The 23578-nt window shown below is 44.9% G+C and overlaps 1 protein-coding gene across 1 annotated transcript; it reads right to left on the bottom strand.

The window, feature by feature from the left end:
- Positions 1 to 10357: 10357 nt before the first annotated feature.
- On the bottom strand, positions 10358 to 14374 carry LOC119176001 (placenta growth factor). The gene is made up of 2 exons (XM_037427097.2): positions 13548 to 14374; positions 10358 to 11055 (listed from the first exon to the last, which is right to left on the bottom strand). The coding sequence occupies exons 1-2, from the start codon at positions 13740 to 13742 to the stop codon at positions 10828 to 10830; spliced, it is 423 nt and encodes a 140-aa protein (XP_037282994.2). The 5' UTR covers positions 13743 to 14374; the 3' UTR covers positions 10358 to 10827.
- Between the last annotated feature and the right edge of the window lie 9204 nt (positions 14375 to 23578).

Below are 23578 nucleotides of genomic sequence, written 5' to 3'. Positions count from 1 at the left end.
GAATGAGGAATCATTCAAAAAAGAAATTGGAAAATGTGATTACTTCCTACGAGACCTGACCTCAGTCGCAACGGCATGAACTGCTGTCTTTCACTCCTAAAGCACAAGCTTCAATACGGGAATGAACGCTTGAAAGTGATGTACTGCAGTATCGTCTTCCTAGCGTATTAATCTTCGTCACACTAGACCTAATATATCGCGCGACTCGCACCAACTCATACAACGATTTGCCAGACGCAGCTGCGCATCCAGGCACCCAAATCGGCCGGCCGCCTCCTCTTCCCGCCTTCATCCGTGCTGTACCTCACCATAAAGAGCGGTAGCTCCGAACCGTGGTAAAGAAAGTTAATGTTGGATGACCCGTGGAACAACTCACAGAGGGCCAGTGACCTACGCCACTTTAGGTATAGACCTGGAACGTGCATGTACCAAGATTCCCGCAGTGCTCCGAAGAACACCTGAAGATCTCCGCTCATTTCTGTTTCATTTTTTTTACTTTGCTGTCATATTTAATTTGTGCACAAATATCCTCCCTAGACTATTCTGGTTTCCCCTCACATCGTGCCCCTGTACCGGGAGTAATTCGAGACGATGAACGTTAGTGCAAAACGTTTTTGTTGCACGCTATTTTTGTGTCCAGTTTCACGTATGTGATCTTACACCTCTTGCGTGCTTCTGCTTATACGAGCCGCGATGTTCGAATGGGTCTGACTGCTGACCCGCTGTTCGCAGGATCACATGCTGGACGGATTTCGAAGGAGGCCAAATGCTCGAGGTACGGCTGCTTTGATATGGCTGCACATTAAGTTACCTCTGGTCGGCAAAATTTCCGGATGCGGCGTCTCTCGTATTCATACCGTACATGCGGAACGTAAAACCCCGCCAATTATGCTGCTTATACCTGCAGCTTCACTTCAATTAGCAAAGTATTGTTGATCTCGTATTAAAAAAACGAGATCTTTATTGATGGTTAATGTAACCGAAAAACTTGCTAAACCAAAACGCCTCTTCTTGTTGCCGTGAGCGAAATGAGTCGGCTGATTAAGTGTACGAACGTGTGCTTATACAAAATCCTTCAGTTGAACTGTATAACTAACTGTATCTTGAGGCTTCGGATGCGGTAATCCACTTTGCTTACGAATCATATATTTTGATGTACGTCACACCTTTTTCTATTTGATACCAACGAAACCTAAAAAAAAAGATTGGTCAATAACATAATGATTTAAGATTAGAGATTGTGTTCTGTGGGGCTATGAAAGAAACCATATACGGCCATTTTTTCCTTTGCTATTTTTCTCACGCATATATATATTTTCCCTGCCGGAATATACTAAGGCTGTGGCACCTATAAAAAGACTTTCTAGTAATATGACAATTAGAAAGTCTCGCAGAGCAAGAAACATGCAAAGCAATAAAGCCTTTGAATTCAGAAGAATGTGAGATTGTAAGCAAAGTGACTTCATTTCGCTGCGAGAAAATGCACATTAAGCTTTCTGTGGTCTCGAACTTCATTAGTTTCAACTCCGTTAGGGAAAGTGTGGTTTTTTGTTCGAGTATGCATAATATAGCTATCTGTGCCTTCAATTGCACCTGACTGATTCACAGGTAGAAACTAAGCACACAAATAATAAGGAGATAAGGGCTTTTTTTTTACTTGTACCACGTTGTTTTCGTGCTAATTGATAGGACCTTGAATCGAGCAGCCCCATAGGATGTTTTATTAATGGATTAATTGTCTAGGCAACCGCGTTAGTAGCGATGGCTAGCAAATGATTCCAACGTCGTCTTACTTTTTCCTTGTTTTTTTTTGTGTAGCTAAAGTAAACTGATTGGGGCACTATATCTTTAAAATTCATGTAGTGCAGTCCCCCAAACGTCGATAAATTGAACGCTTTCTCTACACGTATCTCCCTCGCTTTCTTTCTCAATTTTTATGCCTCTTACCCATTTTGCCAGTGCAGGGTAGCCAATCGTGTGCTTTTCTAGTTAACCTCTTTGCGTTCTGCCTGTCTGTTTGCTTCCTTCCTTTCTTCCTATGATCCTTGGCGAATGCAATTGTAAATTCACACGAAGTGAGTTTCATGCCAGACATATAGGCTGTGCTGTGCAATTTTCCCACCATCTCGAGCTGATAGTTTTGCATTTGTGTTCAACATATGGTCTTGACCGCAGAGATACCACAAGTTGGCCACATGTGTAAAATCTATCAGGCTCTGCAAGGCTGGATATATCACCTTTCTGACTGCCGCGGTCACCTACAGGCAGACATGAGAACTTCTGGGCGCCTATATTGACGCCACTATGGCGCATGCCTTGTTGGTTCTGTATTCAACTTCGAATATGTCCAATAGTGCCAGAGATTACATCTGTTGAAATGACTAGGCTTTAAAGCGGCGTTTCTCAGGGGGCGTGATTAGGGAAGTGTGGCTTGAAGAGGCTTCGTTCCTCGAAAAAAAGAAGTTTCATTCATTTAATTTTATTTACAAAATACTGCAGGCCCATTTAAGGGCCCTGGCAGGAGGGGCAAGATCATAGCATTGTACACAGGTGTAAAACAGTGAAAACAGTGAAAGAACAGTGAAAAACAGTGAACAGTGAAACAGTGAAAGAACAGTGGAAAGATACATCATATACAAAATATACAAAAATATATATCATAGGTCATTGTTAAATAAAAGTGAAAGAACAGTGAAAAACAGTGAACAGTGAAACAGTGAAAGAACAGTGAAAAGATACATCATATACAAAATATACAAAAAATATATATCATAGGTCATTGTTAAATACGCTCAAGTGCCTCTACAGAGCCGGTTAACGATTGAGGTAGGCAATTCCAGTCGTTTATGGTTCGAGAAAAGAATGAGTATTTGAAAATGTTTGTTCTGGCGAAATACGGTGCTAATGAATGAGTTTGTCGATGCCGGGCTTGTCTTGTCGTAAGCGGCTTCAGATACAAATCGCGGTTTACTGACAACTTGTTGTTATTCAAAACAAAAAAAAAATTGAGCCTGCGAGTTTTACGACGTTTTTCAAGTGTGGGTATACTGTTTTCTTTCATAAGGCTTGTGGGGGAATCAGTTCTTCGGTACTTGGAGTAAATAAAACGAACCGCTTTGCGTTGGGTTAGTTCGAGAGCCTCAATGTTTCGCAGTTCTCTGCCACATTCATGAGGCAAAGAACTCGAAGCGCAGTTCTCTGCCACTTTCATGTCCTGAAGTGGCGGAATCTCTTAAACTGGAAATGAACCTTCACCCGTGCGCGCGCACGTATTCGTTCGGTTTCTGTCCAAATTGCAGCGACAAAATTCATGAGGCGCACGAACCACGTGGTGGTTCGGTTGCCTCGCGAACGGTCGGCGTCTGTAATTGGAGAGCCGGGCACCGTTTCAAGCGGCAGAGGTTTCAGAGAAGAGCCCTATTTTCTTTTTCTCTCACTCTGCAAACAACTTGCAACATGGTCATGCCTGCTTTGAAACACCAAGGAAAGGTGAGCGAAAGAGAATGGGAGAGGAAGCAGAGTCGACGTCAGTTAAGAGCTATCCCTCGCCTTCTGCGCGCTTGTTCCTCGTCATGCGGAAAACGGTCTTGCAGGGGTCGAAACCACGCTGACACTGCTGCAGACAGTGCCATACAGTTCCTGCTTGCGCCCATATTTGCTGCACATGTATCAACATTCATGCATGTGTCTCGTACTCGAGTACCAGGAACTTGACGCCATTGTGCGCCACCTCATAAGTGAAAACAGATGAACACTCCTTGTTCAATGAGTAAACATTGCAAAGTTTTCTTCATTGCCTGCTAACGCGTTCTTCTTTTTTATCTGTGCTTGCTAAAGAATAAATGCACTCTGATATTGAAATTATTGAAAATGCAAGAATGTACCGAATTAAATGAATTACAAAATGTGACCGGCTCTTATAACGGCGAAGCTTAATGATTAGTGACGTTACCACGGGTTTATCAAAACGCATTATATTGCCTTTCCGGCGTGCGATACGTTTTTTTTTTTGAAAGCCCATAGTTTAAGCATTGATTGATTGATATGTGAGGTTTAACATCCCTAAACCACCGTATGAATATGAGAGACTCCGTAGTGGAGGGCTCCGGAAATTTCGACCACCTGGGGTTTTTCAACGTGCACTCAAATCTGAGTACACGGGCCTACAGCATTCCCGCCTCCATGGAAAATGCAGCCGCTGCAGCCGGGATTCGATCCCGTGACCTTCGGGTCAGTAGCCGAGTATACCTTACAAGGTATACTCATCTAGTTGCTATAGCAACTAGATCACCGCAGATGGGCCCACAGTTTAAGCAAGCCATCACAAAAAGGGGTTTGTGGACGGGGTTCTATTGGCCCATATGTTGTTGTCTGAAAGATATTGCTCCGCCAAAAATGCGAGACAAATAGGCATTGGAGTGCGGGTCTTGAAACTGCGGCATGAAAGATTATAAAACAAGAACATACCGCTACACTAGATGGTAAGCTTCTGACCCTCGATTTTCACCCTAGCATAAAGATGATGCTTACACGTCTCCGCTCCCCCTTTTCCAGCTAATTCTTTTTCGCTTTTTTTTTTGTCCGCGCCCTCACGTGCAAGATATTCTTCGCCTTTTCCGTGGGGTCAGAACGCGGGGCTTTTTGGCCGACCATTTTGCAAAACGCGTTAGAGCTCATGCGTGCATCATATTCAAAACCATTGCCGTTTTGAGGAGCCCTTGAAAAATTTACAGAGTTTATTTTTTATCTACTCGATTTCAGCGAGGAATAAGAGAACGCGCTTCCCGTGTAAGCTGTCGGTGTGACGTTTCTGTTGCGCCATATTTCTACTGCAATGGGTGCCAAAATGTTTCCACGATGTCACAGATCTAAACAGAAAGCCTTATTATTAGCGGTCATGTTAACAGCTCAGCACAGTTACTTAGTAACTAGTTAATGCCGACAATTCGTCGAAATTTTGTTGGGTGTGGCCTTTAGTAATTGCGGAGTGATGGTCCGGAAGTTGCACTATATATAGTGCATGGTAGTCGCGACTATACCTTCTATCTTCGGTGCAGATTGCAGAATCAATGGCAGACCGTTCAGTGAAGAAAGTGGCAACGTTAGGCTTAAACCAGAACTAGCTCAAACCAGAATTTTGCCACAACTCGAAGCCTCATAACAACTAACATTACGAGTGTGTGCCATGAAAAGCGCCGATGTATTTTCAGACTCCGTGTGAGTTTTGATACCCTTCGTTTCTTTGATGTACTCTCCACTAGAGCATAGCTCTTTGGGGTTATTGTATGTTAAAATAAATAAATGAATAAATAAATAAATAAATGATGCACGGGTATTTTGACTACAAACGCCTCATCAGAATACCACCACAGTGGTCGCCAAATGGAATCCGCAATCTCGTGCTCGTTCACACAAAGCAAAATAAGTTGGGCTGAATAGGATGGTAGCCATACTTTTTAGTGATCCATTTCACTTTTCATTTTCCTTGCCGTTGTCATTAGATTGGTCACTTAGTGTCAAGTATAAGAATATTAAACCGGAAAATTAAAGGCCCATTGCAAAACTGCGGTCGTTTAGAGCAAAATTGTCGAGGAAGCTAGGGTGCAAGATGTGCTGCACTCCTTCACTTGGCTTTGCGAGTGTCCTCAAATCGGTTGTTAATGCTGTATCGTATTTGAGTGCATCAAGTGCTGCGCCGACACTTCAGTTTTGAAGTTGCGAACATAATTAATCTAGACATCACTAACCAGATTATGTCGTCAACATACAGTTCCATTTCTTTCCGGTTGTATATATGTGTACACTACCGTTCATTGTTCAGCGGCCGAAAAGCCTAAAGACATGATAAAAAAGTTCCGAACAAAGAAGGACACAACGAAATGAATCGGTGGATGGGAATTTAGATTCCCTACTGCAGTAGCTCGAGTTTTTCAGTTTTATGGTATCTGCGCCGAAAGATTGAAGTTTAAGAGTTGCGACAGCAATTAGTGACTCTGCTTCAATTCTTATAGTTCTTTTATTAAACAGAAAATCATTCGGCGTATGGCTTGCTCTGCAGTAAACGTCGTTTGTTCTAAAATAAACCAATTGTTTATTATATTGTGCTAAAGTTCAGTTGTTCAATTAGTAATAATATAATAATAATATCTGGAATTTTACGTCCCAAAAAGCACGATATAATTACGCAAGACACAGTCGAGGACTCTGGAAATTCCGACCATCTGGTGTTTTTAACGTGCATTGACATGGCACACTATTCTGGCACCTAACATTTCACCTCCATCGATTCAATGATGACCTACCAGTGTTCTTCGGTAGCCCAGTACAGCTTTTATTTTCTCCATGTAGCTGCTGGACACAGTGAAATTCATGCGTTTGTGCATTATGCGTCACCCTAATGGAACGAGGCTGAACATTATATGCAATTTGTTTTAAAACGAACAGGAAGTGTGGAAGATTGCGCGGTTCATAACTTTTCTGCACCAAACTTGCAGTGTCGTATATAGTGGTGCGAAGTTGGCGCATTCATCAAGTAGTTACATGCTTGTAGGCATTTCTACACGTATATATGTACGTGGAGGAATGCCCAGAACAACGTCGCCCATGTACTTTCAACAAAAAAAGAAGTATATGTACATTTTTTTTTGTTTCTGATTTAATAGCGACGTCGTAGCTGTTTTATTGCAGCTCTTAAGACCAAACGTCTCGACCACTCCTATCTTATAAGTACAGCTCAGGATCTCCGACTGTCTGCTGTGCGTCACATCGCGACTCCGAATCTTGTACGGGGGCAGCACTCATTCGGTGAATAAATGTGAGGTCTGGGCCGTATGTGGACGCCGAATTCGTAGAGGCCAGATTTCTAAGCATCAATAAAGCTCGTTTTTGATGACAAAAATAGGCCGGCAAAACAGCGTTTTAGGCTTCCAAAATTTTGAATATCAACGCAACAATTCATCACATAGATGCGAATAATTTCAAACGAGACGTGCGCGACGTCTGCCTATGACAAGAAAACAAAAATGTTCTTGCTTGTGGCACAACGGCGCCAACAGTTGAACGCAGCCAGGTAACTGTGCTTTGTCCGGCACGGTTCGCAGGACACGATCTCTCGCGTGTATTTCACGGTGAGTCCCATTGCCGAAACAACAAACTCCCGGGTGAGAAGGGCAGAGTAGGAGCAGATAGCTGAATCACTAAAACAACAGATGGGATGGGCCGTGTCGAATCGCATATAGCCGATTTCTCCCCTCAGTGACCCAGTGGTGAAGCCAGAAAGAGGGGGGGGGGGGGGGGGGCTGAAGTCGGGGGTTTAACCACTCTTATCCTTCAGTTCATCATGCATGTAATATACACGCCCACATTGAAGCTCACGCACTTATAATATTCAGAGCTCACCTCTCCCCCCTGCCCCTCCGAAAAACATTTCTGGATACACTACTGCAGCGAACACCGTACAAAGTAAATCACAGAAAAAAACAATGGTCTGTGCGCATCGCTACTTTGTCTGTCTTTTTTATTTTTGCCTTTTTTTTTTTGCTCTTCGCTCTCTTATCCACTGGCGGCTTTTTGCCGTCTCGCAGCCGCTGTAGAGCTCGTACTGCGTCAATGCACTGCTCTTCACAGTTGCTAGCAGTTGTTTCCGAAAGTTGATTGAACTGGAGGATTATACGTTGAACCCCATAGTTCCGAACAGTCAGTGTTGCGCGGTAACATGAATAACGTTCTCAAACTGTACCCAGGAGCGAAAATTGAGGCTAATTAAGTTAGACGACGCATACCACCGGGGAAGAATACGCGAAAGGAATAACCGGTGGTTTGCGTGCTCTAGTTTTCTTGTAACATGCACCAGCTAGCCCAAAAAACAAGTTTTACTAAGTAGTGTTAATTTAAGTATCAATTTGGAAAAGAGGCGTTTGTATATATTCACAATTATTTAGGCACAGACGCCTCAAGTAGGCCTTTATAGAAACTATAAAAACACTCTAAAAGCCCTTCTTAACCTCCGATCCATCAAAGTGGCGTGATATATATGAGCGCCTAAAATCCCGCCTCTGGTCATTAAATTAAATATCTATTGCATACAACAGTACTGTGCCACTGACATTGAGTTGCCTAGTTTCCCAACTGTTCATTTATCGCTGTAATCTGGTTCGCCGGAAAGCAGGCGATATGACACTTTGACCGCCCTTCCACCTCCCTACAAAAAAAAAAAAAGTTTCATAGAGGAGTGCAGATATTTTTGTCGGCATGGGTGTTGCGAGAACGAATCAAGATCATAATTTTTTTTCTTCAGGATATCCCCAGAACTGAAAGAAAACGATCAGATAGCGCTAATGATGAGAACCATCATATGCCCCGGTTGTAATAATATCTGCCTGATTGCAGTATCAGTGTCATGCTTTGGTGCACAAAGCGCAGACTGTGAAACAGCCAGAGAAGCTAAAAGACGGTGTGCACACATTTAAGAAGTGGCATGGGACTTGCTGGTGAGATTACCTAATTTTCAAAATCTTGCAATATTCATGCACCTCAGACCTTCGAAGAATTTGGTACCACAAATTTCAACACCGAAAAAAGGAACTGTTCATTGCCTTTTCTGATTTTGAAATCTTTTGTAAGCGCGCCTACACATCGTTGCGTATTTTCGCTGCAGATATTTATTGCAGTATTTGGGCGTAGACCTATTGAGGTGTATGGGCCAATTTTATCGCATGCATTAGGTCACAGTCGGCCTAATTAACGCGATGAACACTCACGAATCAGTTAGGCGGGAGTGTTCTGTTTTTAATCGTCAAGTTCAGTAGGGCGTGTTCAGTATTCAGGGCACATCATTTCCTTTTTTTTTCTTTGCAGCGACATGCATTGCAAGTAAAATAACTTGCCTTTCATTTGTGGTGCTATAAAAAGAATTATTATGTAATATTAACGCGATAGCGTTAAAGAGCTCATTTCGCAGAAATTCGGGCGTCGCCGTCGTTGGTTGTGGGCGAAAAATCATCATATTACACGTGACCGAAAAATTGAGAATGGTGCAAATAAAATAACTGATAAAAAATCCAGGAGTAGAGTGGGAACCGAACCAGCGTTGTTACGGTCTTAGTGGGGATCGAACTCGGGTTGTTTGCGTAGCAAGCGGATGTTCTACCATACGGCAACGCCTCTGCTTGTTAAGACAGTGAAAATAACTTTCTCTGCTTGAAAATGCTGTAAATGTAGCTTTCATGCTTCACAAGCTCACGCGTCCTGCATACATGATTCACAATAAAAACACGAAATATTGCAGTAAAAAGGCGTGGTACAAGCGTCCATTGCCAACGGGTGAAAGAATGTGTGATTATCATAATGGCTCCGTGGCATAAAGCCGGAACCCCACAACAAAAAGCACACACGCCACTGTGCCTATTCCCTTAAGGCCACGTAGTTGGTTGATATCAAATTCGAAAAAAAGGTTTCATGCACTAAGCGTTTGAAGTACCCACTAGGAACAGGATGCCGCTATTGCGTTCATCTCCTAGAGGCGAACTTTTAGGGTCCCCTAATTTTTGTCAGTCTTATCAGACGACAGTATTAAAAGTTGTGAGTGTTAGTCTTCGCTTCATTCAAAATCTATCGCAAATAAATAGCGAGGGTTATTCTACTCAAAGTCCCCCCTCTTGAAAAATCAATAGAACACGTTTTATGACGTGCATTGAATTCGATCAGACCATTTTGACTCAATAGCGTAGTCATATGCTAACACTCACTGTCATTGTTGGAATAACAAAACGCATGGTTACTATTATTACTCCGTTTTTAAAAAATTAGGTCTATTCTACAAGGCATCATGATCATATGTGAACGCACAGACGCCATGCTCCAGGTAAATGTCGTTCATTCTCCGTAGTCGTGATAAGAAGCACGACATGCTTGCACTAATTAAACACTATTCTTATTGGAATAATTACTTCGTTCATGAACGCGGGAAAACGTCGTGTAACATTTCTAGAGCGTGACAGCAATGATGATTGATCTTACAAGCAACATAAAATGATAATCTGCGAGCAGAAAAACTGACTCATGAATACCGGCCGCATCGCACAACAACGTAGTTTTTGTGCTTAAAAATCACTTTCAAGCAATGGCAGCGTTGACCATCAGAACACAGCTTGTCAGAGCAGCCTAACATATCTTTACCAGCCTACCGATAACTAAGAACTAACCAGTGACGCATATACCGGTATGATCACATGCAGCACTCACGCACAGAAAGACTCCTGAATTAGGTGAATCTGTAAGGGTAGGCTAGGCCAGTCCACTCCTGGCACAGGCAATAAGAAAAAAAAAACACTCGAGCAACTCCAATGAACACCAGACAGGCGGGATGAAACACAGAGTGTTTATTCTTCATGAACTGACATCACAATACTGGGACAGAATGAACCATGATCTCTGTACAAAGTTTTTTGCACGCACTGTCTATAATTACACCTGACTAAGAAGCGCATGATCACGTGATAACCGACGTTGTTCTCTTTGCCCGGTTCCGGCCTTCGTTCACAATGCACCACACGGCTGCCGAAGGTCGCACCGGTCCATCTCCGGCCAAGCCTGGCACTCTCACTGTCGTCAGCGCGTGCCCGGCTGAATCGGCCGAGGTGAGAAAAGTGAACGGTGGCAGCAACGCTCCGGCGACAAATCACGCGAACGCAGCAGCAGGAGGAGGAATTGTGGTCAGGGCAGTCCCAGCCCAGAGGCCACCGACTGTCCGATCTCGGGGAGCGAACGGGGCCGCCCATCGCCATCATCGCTGTTAGACTGGGTGACTGGACTACGCAGCACGCCGGCTCAGCGGATGGGCTCGTTGCGCAAGCGGCACTCGCACTCGGTGTGGTTGTCGAAGACGAGCGTGACGGGCTGGTAGCGCGACGGACCACCGCTGGAATCCAGGTGCACCACCAGGAAGGGCAGCTGCACCGCCTGCATAGTTTTCACCTGGCAATGCTGCTCCTCGGAAGAGCAGCAGCCAGTGTCCGGTGCGCAGCGGTGCAAGATGGTGCAATGGGGCAAGAATTTCTGCGCAGAGTGGAGAACGTGAGGTCTTGAGTCAATGCGGTTTCGCCGCACATATGTTCATAGTACAGAGCACACGGCACAAGGAAAAAAAAAAGAGAGAGAGACTTGGCTAGTGCTAGAGGACCGTCTTTACAGATTTAGCTCTTTGTGTCGTGAGCCCTGTTTTGCACAGCGAACGTGTCACATTGCTAGAATGGATCTGATTCGTGCTGTAAAGCATGTGCGCTTTTTTGCGATAGCTGCAGCTATGATTCGCAAACATAACTTGCTTACGCTGTTTAGAGGTGGGACAAATATACATAAGCACGGTGTTTAGCAGCCTCCTCGCTACATTCAACACAAAGATGACAGCTTAACTGCAAGACATTGGTAACATGAAAACTCGGAAGCGTTCAACGATCGTCAAACAAGAGCTCCTTTTCTGCAGCTCCACACATCTCTTGTTTGATTGCTGTTGATAAGCATAAAAGATACCACGGTAAAACCATTGCGAACGATTTAGGCGCAGAGGGCAGCATGACAGCCGTGATGCACAGGCAGCGTCAAACCTTTAGAGACGACGATGCAGAATAAAAAGCTTAATATCTCCGCTGCTACGGTAAGCAGACTTGAAAACATATTTCCAGCAAATTGTGAAACGAGTTGAAAATAAGTATTGTGCATTTCCACGGAATACAATACAATCACACATTGCTGGAAAATGGTTTTCTCAGACCAAGCATTGCCTAAATTTTTGACGTCGACTGTACATACACTATAATGTATCAAGATTCCACAGAGAACCAGTCATGATTTTACAATATTTCAATCGATCAACCATATTCACTCACTTAATTACCACTGCAGTATATTAAAATTTACGTGCTTACGCCTTTGCAATGTAGTCACAAAACAAAGTAAGTCGATTGTTTGTTTGTGAGGTTCAATTTGTTTGTTTGTGAGGTTCAATTGTTTGTTTGTGAGCTTGTTTGTGAGGTTCAAACCAACCAACCAGCCGACCGAGCGACCGACCGACCCCCCACCCCCCTGAAAATTTTACATTTTTATGTCGATATATACGTGCGCACATACGAACACGCGCACGAACGTACTTGAAGGGTGGAATCCACACCTCCCCGGCGCAAAAGTTTCCGGCAGTGCCCTTGAAGCGATTTCTTACGACTACCCACTGAGCAAGTTTCTTGCTCTTGCAGGCAAGAAAACTGTGGTGACACTTTCAGTAGAGCTTGCGAAATAACTGAATACGACAAGTCACAACATGTAATTTCTACATCCCGTATATTTCTATGTGGGACAACGGACCAGTCAACAAGTAAATAATAGGTTTGAGTGAAATATTTCACAAAGATACACGTATTCGTCAAAATCCAAAAAAAGCAGACAAATATCCAATGGTTGTTTCTGTGTTAAAACATCTTGTATTTCGTTCCCTTTAGGCCCTGTTTGAAATTATTGGTGAGTGACTGAGTTAGTTAGTGAGTGAGTGAGTGAGTGAGTGAGTGAGTGTGTGTGTGTGTGTGTGTGTGTGTGTGTGTGTGTGTGTGTGTGTGTGCGTGTGTGTGTGTGAGTGTGTGTGTGTGTGTGTGTGTGTTTGTGTGTGTTGCGACTCCACCCCTATGTTTTACTTAACCTGTCGATTAAAACTATGTAGTCCGGGAGCATTTTTGACACTGCCATTCACCATGAACAGTAGCTCTCTCGGAATGCCACCTAGTAGAATAGTTGCTATTTTCCCAGATGTGAAACACAGAAACGAGAATGACACTCGTTGAAGTGGTTGGCGAAATTTTATCATGATCATTATTACCTGTCATTCAGACACACCAAAAAAGAAAATAAACATTCAGCGATATAACTTAGCCAAATACTTTTCGTGTGGTCAAAACGCAGATTGACATGATGCAATCATGTCGCTATCGCAATAAATTCCCAGTTTGGCAGTTGGCTTTCTTTTTTGTCTGTTGATTAAACAGTATGCAGTTAACAGGTAAATGCACTCTGCGTAAATGCTGCTTTCTCTACACCAACAGCGTCTCGGATAAGAGGGCTATCAGCACATAGACTTCTCGAGTATATCTCACGGTAAGAATAAGAGCAATGCTGTTGAGCTGCTGTTGTTACATGCTTATCGTGCTTTTGAGCTATGACAGCCTGCGCCTCTTCATCAAGCCAAACACAATCGTGTTTGTCTTCTTGAAAAGGCATCTAAAAAAAAGAAATAGTTCTTTATCACCTCGCTCAACGTATTGGCGGCTGTTAAAACACCGTCGTTCCATTGCTTAGGCTGCAAGGCGCTGGTCAAGGCGCCTGTAGGTGTGAAGAGAAAATGCATAAACAAAGGCAGATTCTAGCGCGATCAGTGGCAGCCATTCGCGCAGACCTCACTACACCTGGTAACGGCTAGGCGTTATCGACGGCACCGTTATCTCCAGCGGCGGCCCACACTGATTGGGGATGCTTGCATGCACGTGTGACAACCATGTGAAGCTCACCCTGGTGTCATTGGGCTGCAGCTCCTTGAGGCACTGGACGCGAGGTTGTGGAAAGCGGCAGGCAGCCTCCCTCCACATGAACTCCTGGTGGCGCGCGGCCCTAGCCGATGCCGGGTCGGCCGGCCGGCGAGGCGCCGACACGACACAACACAGGGCAGCGCTCAGGACCACCACCGGCAGCGCGAGATGGCGCATCGCTTGGCTGCGCTTTTTAAGCCGCCACACGATGGGCCCGCTATCACGCACATGGAGAACGCCACGCGCGACGCGCCCGGCTCTCCCAAGCCGGCAAAAAACAAGCAACACCAATCGTGAACTGTCACACGAGCCGCTTTCCTTCTAGACCGCGTAATCTGGTCCCGCCGTTTGACGCTCCCCACCCTCCGCGCCTCCGTGGAGGTCGCGCGCTCACTGTCGCTGCGCTGCAGACCGGCAGAGTTGGTCGAACCACCACCGCGTCTCTTTCACCTTCAGCGAGTGAAGGTAATTCCCTGCCGAGAAGCCACTGGCGCCGACCCGGTAAAACACGAATCGTGCCCTTTCCGCTTCGACCTTCTTGGATGATGCTGGTGTCGGTGATTTAATTGGCCACTTCGCTGTCAGGGGGCGCGATCACACCGTCTTCTTACGTCGCTCCAACGCACGTCCCAGCGAGTCCTGTTAACTCGAACAAACTCCTGCTACCTGTATGCGTACGATTAAGCAACCACAGGTGCCGCTCAGTCTCGTGCCGCGTGTTTACGCGCTAACCCGGCGGAGTGCGTGAGCAGACTGCTGATGCGCCGCCCGAAGATGCCACCGAGGCGCTGCGATGCCAAGATGTGCCCCCCCCCCCCCCACATCTCTGGGAGAGAAACTGCCACGTGCCGTCAGACGTTCACACGATGCAGCTGTGCCAGCGCACAGGACTTAGCGCGCAGTGTGACGTCTTGAACTGCCGCTGCTGTGTGAAAAGCTTTCGGTTCGTCGGGAACTGCCTTGCTCTCGAGCTCTTCCGAAGACTGCGGTGACGACCCTTCAGAATGCTTATATTTACGAGGCTGATACGTGTACGGTTATCTGCAGCCGTTGCCACGATGCTGCTACCCTGGGTCGCGTCAGAATCCGACCAGTGCGTCAGATATAGTGTGTCAGATATATCTTGCCCCCCCGGAAGGGCAGCGTGACGAAGAAACCTTTGGAGTAAGATGCTTTGTTTGGTGAAATTAGGGCAAAACACTGCACTGCCTGTCAGTGCCTGACCCATCTAGGAAAGCAAAACTGGACGAAACGCTATACGCCGCTTACTATGTAGCCGTAAAGTGAGTAATGCAGAATTCCACATCGCGAATTCGCTAAAACGTTGGCCCGTGCACGAGCTAACCGCGTTCTCTTAAAAAGGCGCCTTTCAGAAAAAAAATCATTGCTGATGATCCCCGAAAAAAATAATGATTAAACTGCAGGTGCGGTGTTTCGATGAAGTAATAGGGCACAGCACATGTGTTAGTGTTTCTATTCAGAGCACCGTAGTTTTTTTTCCACCCGAGATAAGCTCACAGAGTGTTCTGTTGATTTTGAACTCAACAGAACACTCTGTGTGTCACGACAAGAACAATCAACGTCACGACCACTTGACAATATGTGGTATCTTTTTGGGATGGTTGACGTTTTGAGCTTCCAAGCAGAATTATTTAGCTGCTGTCTTTTACAGCGAAAGCATGAGATCACAACTCGGGTCACGCGCAGCTGTCCGCCGCCGCCGCTGCCGCCGCCAGTGTCCGTAACCACATCGCGCGAAATTAGAAAAAAAATTAGCACTAATGACACAGTGGGGATCGAACCCGGGTCTGCTGGGTGCCAGCACAGTATCCTGCCACTGAGAAACCAGTGCTTGTAACTTATTGTCAAACTTGCCTTAGGCGGGCTTCACCTAGCACCAATGACACAGTGGGGCTCGGACCCGGGTCTGTTGGGTGCCAGTCCAGTATTCTACTACTGAGCTACACCGGTGCTTGTGACTTGTCAAACTTGCCTTAGGTAGGCTTGATGTCGGAAAAGCAATCACGTTAATGCGACTTATAAAGCGTTTTAGAACAGCGAAAAACAAACTGCAGTCGTCACGAATGCGATTAGCGTAACGAGTGGGCCATCCAAAGCTCCAACCCATCACAAAAGCTTGTTATTGTTCCCCTATTAACTGTGGCACATACCCACTTCAGCCATAATTCCTCATCGTCGTCAGCCACTGCATGAGCAATTTGCGCAAAATCCCTTGCAAGTGTTTAGCGGATACCACGCTTCTCAGATAAATGATGAAAAATAGCTAAGCGAATGTCGGCCTACTACCCAAATAAATTTATTAATAATGACCTATACTGGGTATCAAGCAAGTGTGTTTGCAGTAGTTACCTAATGATTGTTTCGAAGAGGCTTTGAAAGGCCGCTCGTCTAGCTTTCGCTGTGACTGTGCTACGCCTTCCACACAGGCCTAGCATTTTCTTCCATGCGCCAGCTTACAATTCCTTGTGCTGAGAAAGGATGTGCGAACAAAAGGCGAATAAGTGAAACGAATTACTAGCTTAATGTAATTAAGCTACGTAAGCTCATAGCTTTTTTATCATACTCCCATTTCGAGGTTATATTACGAACACTCGGTGCTCTGTAGACACCATTTTAGGTTTGCATTTCGGTTATCAGAGAACGGCTGCAGCAGCCGGCCATCGATGTCGCGGCCTTGTGCCCTTCGCAGCAGGGCGCCGTAATTACTGAGGAACATCTGGCCTGGCGATGCGCACACTTCAGGGGTCGAGCAGAGTGTTCTGCTATGACATAAATATAAGCTATTGCGAGTTTATGTGTGACACGTCATTATTCGTGCTCGAATGGGCACATCAATCATGTCCCCCCGTGTTCTAGGTGATCCTCTTCTGCTGGACTCTGAGGCCAATGTGCTTGTCTCCCTCACCAAATATGGGTACACTGCGGAGGACACGCTCGCTGAAGCACTGATTCGCTTAACAGACTGATTTACTCGCAGAATACTGCAATAGCCCATTGAGCCCATGTGTGAAACACGGAAAAACGAGCCCTTAACCCCCCCCCCCCCTTCGCCGCGGTGGTCTAGTGGCTAAGGTACTCGGCTGCTGCTCGGCTGCTGATCCGCAGGTCGCGGAATCCAATCCCGGCTGCGGTGGCTGCATTTCCGATGGAAGCGGAAATGTTGTAGGCCCATGTGCTCAAATTTGGGTGCACGTTAAAGAACCCCAAGTGGTCGAAATTTTCGAATCCCTCCATCCACTACGGCGTCTCTCTTGATCATATAGTGCTTTCGGGACGTTAAACCCACATATTCATTCAGAGTGATTAACCGATTTGCTGACGAAGGCACTAATGAAATAAATAATACCCTCGGACACATGTAATAACGAGAGTTCTAATAATTATATCTGGTGTTTTTGTTATGAGGGCTGTCGTAGTGGAGGACTCCCGAAACATAGACCATCTCCTTAACTGTAAACACCGACATCGCACAGTAGACGGGCCTCTATCTATTTCACTCAGCAAGCAGCCACGCGCCATAACCACTGATCCACCGTAGCTGACTCTGTCGCGGTTACTCTTGCCGCAACGGTCATGGTTTACTTTCTATACCAGGTAATTGAGTTGTCGGCCTTTTTGTTGGTTTACAGGAGAAAACTTTCCCTAGAGCACTGATAGCCCAATGCAGAGAAGATATTGATTTACTGCCGCCCTCTTGTGGTGTAGATTAGCCTGTGAATAAACTAAACTTAATGTGCAAAAAGCTGAATTAATGCCTTTTTTTTTACTTTTTGTCGTGTTTTACGAATCATGAATCGGGCAGTATTGCTACAAGGTCATTTTATCTTTCCTTATTAGCCGCCTGATGCCAGCTCAAAAAGATTAATATGACTTTTTAAGTAAAACGAGTCACTATGAAACCGTTTTATCATGTTCAAGCACTTTCACATAGCGAACCGAAATAATGGCCGTACCTTGCTGCTAAGATAGATAACTAAGAGATAGATGAATTGGCATTTTATGCCACAGTATAAAGAAAAGGTACCCGTCTGAGCGTGTCAGCTACGCCCTGCTTCGGTGGTCAAGTGGCTAAGGTACTCGGCTGTTGACCAGCCCGTCACGGGATCAAATCCCGGCTTTGGCGACTGCATTTTTTAAGGAGGTGAAAATGCTGTAGGCCCATGTGCTAAGATTTGGGTGCACGTTAAAGAACACCGGGCGGTATAAATTTCCGGAGCCTTTCACTACGGCGTCTGTCATACTAATATGGTGGTTTTGGGACGTTAAACCCCACATATCAATCAATCAAAGCCTTGCACTTTCGCGTCAGTGATAACAAAAAAAGCTTTTATAACCTGCTGAAATGAAAATATAGCGATTGTTAAATGAAGCAGCAAGAGGTGGGGGAGATGAGGAAAGCGTCACTACATGCAAGTAGCAGCTCTAACGCTAGTTATGTGTGTTCTGACAAGAAAATGAAGTGCGTTTGCGCGAAGGCTAGCAGAGAGAGAGAGAAACAAATAACGACGTATGTCAGGTTTTGCAGAAGAGTCGAAAGACAATATTTGCGGAAACACCTGACTACCCATCACACGTATTTGATGTGCCGAGAGGAGAACTCCAGTAGTTCTCATTTTCTTCTTTAGTAGTGACAAGAAAACTTGCTCCAAGTGTGCCTTCTTAGTGACAGATGCGAAGTGGGGTGGGTGAAGTTGCGCTCGAATGTCGCATGAGGAGCCAAATGTGTGGTCCGAACGCTCTATAGAAGCCTCATTTGTAGTACGTCTGTTCTCGTGGTCATTCTATCAGCACGGCACAGTGGAGTTCAAATCAGAATATCCTTGACATTGGTATAACCAAAGCAAGGGTGGGGAAGGCGAATCCAACTCCCTCATTTTTTAAAAATTTTGCATACACGCATACGTGCAAGCATAAAGCATATACACTAACCTACATAAATAAAAGTTCAACTCCTGCCTCTCCCCACGCCCTCGAGAAAAATTTCTTTCTGTGCCCCTGCTTCAGTATATCAGTGGCAGAGTTCAATTAGCATACATCCTGGACAGAGGTGCTATAGGCCTGTATCATGGACTGTAATTACTACTCGTAACATGTTATATACTGTACCTGTGTTTACCATCACATGCCTGATTTGGGCGCACGTTAAAGAACCCCAGGTGGTCAAAATTTCTGGAGCCCTCCACTACGGCGTCTATCATAATCATAGCGTGGTTTTGGGACGTTAAACCCCACAAATCAATCAAACAATAACATGCCATCACAAAGTTACACATTCATCGATAACAGAAATTTCTTAAATTCGGCGGTTTACCGAGTTACTGATTGTGTGAAGCATGCTATACGCACCGAATTTCTAGCTCGTTACACCCGTATTTCCCATTGTGCTCTGTCCGCGCATCTTCTTCACATAGCTACGTCCCTCCTTGTTCCGGTGAAAACGGCGTTCCGCCGCCCTAGGCGAAGATAACGCGCGTGCATACACAAGATACACGCTCACTCACTCAGATCTGCGTATACCAGTCGCGCTCGCGCTGACTCACGCCCTCATTTCCGGATTCTGTTCCATATAAGGACAAGGTCAAGTTGAAGGCTCTCGGCGTGCGAAGTGCGATCAATGGACAGTGACGGAACAAGAAAAGGCCCCGTACAACGAGTGGGGTAGCCCCGGTGAATCATGCGATCGCGTCACGCGCCAGAAAGGTGAACTGCCCTTTAGCCGCCAGTGGTGGACTCGGCTCCGGAATGTGCCAGTGGCCACGCACGAGGGTCACGCCACTCCCTCGCCAGTTCTCGGCGCCCGCTTCGCTGTCTCGTTCGCACTGCCAGAGCGATGTGCACGTGTTAATGCACGGCCAGTGCACAGAGAGGATGCGCGCTCGGCGGCACTGTCCAGCGGCCGCACCGCGTACTCTGTCGCACGCGAAAACACGAGGTTGCGGTCGCTAATGATGCGCTTCAAATTGCAGGCTTCGACTTTCACCGAGTTCACCCGCACTCTTGTGGCACCGGTGTTATGGTCCGCGGGAGACGCCAAGCTATGCTGCGGTGAACTACATGTCCGAGCGGAGAGGGCGCGTCGTCGTCTGAGAAGCCATTACTCATGTTTATTATGCCCCTGAGACAGGAGGCCCCTTTCACGGACCACAGAAGGTTGCGAAAAAGTGACTGTTCCTTGTTTTGACCCGTACCGGTGGCGCCGTGGCTAGGGGTACGCTTCGTGCGTTTGTTGGAAAGAGCTGCAGTACAATGACATGAATGTTCCGTACGTGAGAGAAGAAAAACAAACAAGGAGGCCTTTCCTGGGGAATCCCTGAATGCCACCCGCAATTATTTGTAGTAGTTCCGCAATTGTCTCGCAAAGGAAGCCCCGGCGCAAGGCATGGTTGCAAGCATGCACTTTCAAGTGACGTCATGTCATGCCAAACTGGGGGGTCTGAACATTCCCCGGTGTAATTTTTTTTGTATATTTTATGCAGAAAGAAAAACGATATAGCAATGCGTAATTGAGGTGTGCTCATGCACTTTCGAGCTCTCATCTCACCTGTTTAAAATATTTCGTAAGCTATCATTCTTACATTCTAATGTATTTAGCAACGCCAGTTCGAAACCATGATGCAAGTTTTGCTCTTTTTTTTTCTGTATCTCTCTGTATTTCACAACATGGTCAAGTATGCTTAATACCCCTGTCACCCGGCAAATATAATGTCATTTACAAGGAATAGTATTCGTTTGTAATGTCATTTGTTTGCTGTCACACGGGAAAAGTAATTATCTTTGATGCAAATGACATTTTCTGCCGAATGAGTTCTCGAAACACATTCGCACTCGATTTCGGACCCAATGAGTAGTCTTGACGCCAGGGATATTTAGAGACTGATCACTTATGTATACGCAATTTTTATAATTTGTAAATATCTTATACCTAACTATTTCAACCTATTACAGGTTTGGTGACATAATAGCACGCGCAAATGTCTCTAAAAATAAAATAAAACCTCCAGGCCTGCGCGGAACGCGCAGCACTGTCTCAGCTGAAGCTCGAAAAGCAGCTTTTCAGATCTTTTTTTAAACATTTTTTACAAAAGGTAACTGTTACGCACACTTGCAGGGTACCCACTACGCCATTATTCGTGGTGTAGTAGGCAGGCATTCACTATGCCATTCTTCGCCATCCTTCGGAGAAGCCTGGTACCTGCTGCACACTTGTAAGGAACTATGTGATTTTTTCGTGCTTCGCTTGACGACGATGATATATGACAGAAGCTTTTGTACTCCTCACAATACGACACAGTGGGTATGCGCTACAGTTAATATGTGAACAAGATCTAGCTTTCGTCAACAGTTGGAGTATTCGATGACCCACTCTGCGCAATTCGCATTATGTGACACCTGATTGGTATTTTGCTGTTCTAAAACACTTTAATACTCATATTAACGCGATTCCTTTTTCGACATAAAGCCTGCTTTACGCCAGTTTAATACCTAGGTGCTTGGCTCAGTGGTGGAATATTGGGGTGGCATGCAGGAGACCCGGGTTCGAATCTCATTGTGTCCCTGGTGTTTTTCTTTGCTAATGTTTTTTTTTCTTATTTCGTGTGATAGTGGTGACGGACACTGGCGGTGGCGACGCCGAACAACTGTATGGCACGCACGGGGACCGTTTTGTGATCTCGCTGTAAAAAGCCGCTCTCAGCTACAGCGGCTGGACGCCGGCCATGTTTCACATTTGTTCTGTTGTCGTTTTTTCGTGCATCGCGGATGTTGATCTTTCGATAGCACCTGTTGTGGTAGCTAAGGCGGTGACTATACGAAATCGCTGCCGCCGTCCCATTCCTGCAGCCGGGAATGCAGGCGTGCGCGCCGCCTCAGTTCCCTTTCCAACTGGACCCATACCCGGTCATATCGTCAGCCATGTTGGTTTTCGAGTGTTTTGTGCAGCTGTGGCAAGTTGTGTAGAACAGCCTAGTTTATATTCTGGGAGCATCTTTATACTCATAAAAATTATTTTTCAGAATACACGCATGTTACATGCAAGCTTTAGTACATTTTTCTTTCTCTTTTTATTTTTCCCGAAATCCATGGCTCAGAAGGACATTTTTTTTTTGTCGTGTGACAGCCCGCAGGTAAAAGTACATTAGGTCTGCTTAATATCATTCGTTGTAAATGACATTAGATTTGCCGTGTAACAAGGGTATAATTCCACACTGGCTTGTTATGCTTCAAAAACTTCCATGTGAGCTGATCAGTGCACGTGACTTTGCGTGTACGGTGTTCGAATAACAATTCTCGTAAGAAAGTAATAAAATTAAGTTTTGTTGGCTATAGGTCAAATCTTATCGCAAAATATCTTTTTGTGTACAATAATCTTGATAACATAGCACATTTGATGCTAGTTTCGAATTTTTAGGTATGAAAGTATCAAAACTACGCCACATCAAGATGATATTAATTATTAAGACTCAGGCCGAGCTGGAGATCGCTTTGGATGCGCAAACAAGTCATCAGAATAATATCTTGCACAGGAATACAACTCACTTTACTTATTGGGTATGTGGCGCAAACACGCTGGTTACATCAATGGCTACTTTTTTTCTTGGTATAGTCGCTATGCATTATGTATTGCGTAGTCAGCATAATGCAGCAACAAAAAAAAATCTGGGACTGTTCGATAAGCGTGAGTGGGCTGGATTCTTCGGAGTTTCTGTGACCAGTCAAGGAATCTTTATAGCGTCGCATTTGCCTACTAGTCTGTGCCATGCATGTATGAGCGAAACCGCAAAGATATAGGCGAAGTAAACTAAGATAAGCATGGACATTTCTTTGACGTATCAAAAGTAATATTTCTAGTTACGATTCGAACCACACATCGCAATTTGCACAAATATGCTCTAACGTATTTGTCGTATCATCTCTCTTTTTCTTGCGTTTACAATAAGTACACGCCATTCTAAACACGCTAAGCGGGTAGAAAGGAATGCTAATAGCGCGCGTGAAGAATGTGTCGTATATAATAAAAGGTACGAGTAAATATGTTTGACTATTTTTACCCTTCACGCGCACCTATCAGCTCAAGCGAAAGTTTTTGAATAAAGTTTATTCCATAATTCAAATAGTTCTATACTTGCACACAGTTTCCATAACAGACAAGGGTTTCTTGTGAGCTATGTGGCGAATAAACGTTTTGCTCGAGACGGGAACATTGTTTAAGCTGCTTTCAATACCTCTGCATCAAGCTACAATACGCAGCAGCTGGTGTGATTTAGGTAATTCATAACACAATAGTAGAGTAACGCACAAAAAGGCATCGATATGTGCAGGGGCAAACAGGCAACTTTCTGGTCAAACATTGAACAAGGTAAACGAACTCACTTAATTTTGTTTTCTGGTTTCACGCAGCGAAACCACGATGTGATTATGAGGAAAGTTGTGTACTCGTGGTTACTTTTGATGTCATTGAGTTTTTTTTACCGTGCCAAGAAATACGTGTGCACTGATCGATTTTATGTTTCGTATTCCTCCCGTTCAATGTTGAAGCCAATGGGTTTCCGCTGCGGGTATGCTTGATACGCCCCCCTACTTTATAGTAGACGCAAAATAGACTAAATAAATTTTTCATGAAGTGACAACTCCTATTTCTTGACTGTAATCTTTGCAGCGTTATTCGCCATTCATAACTGTTTTATTCTTGTAATAAATAATTAGAGCTATAGTTTTCCTTACGTTGGCCTTAGATGACTTTGATTTAAACAATCCGCGTAGTTTAGTCAAGAGCTCTATATACTAGGACGTTAAATGATCTGTTAGATTTGGCTATAATAACTGTACACTGGCATCAGCATATATATTTATTGTGCCTTGCTGTCTAAGTTGACCACTATATTATTACAAATATTAAACAATTCTTCAAGGCCACTCTGCCGCGGCACACCAAGTTTACTGTGTGAGACACCCTTGAACATTTCTCCCATTGCACTACAACCCTTTTTTGAGAT

The sequence above is a fragment of the Rhipicephalus microplus genome, chromosome X (genome assembly GCF_043290135.1).
Source record: "Rhipicephalus microplus isolate Deutch F79 chromosome X, USDA_Rmic, whole genome shotgun sequence".
NCBI classification, from domain to species: domain Eukaryota; kingdom Metazoa; phylum Arthropoda; class Arachnida; order Ixodida; family Ixodidae; genus Rhipicephalus; species Rhipicephalus microplus.
This window is presented reverse-complemented; position numbering and strand designations above follow the sequence as displayed.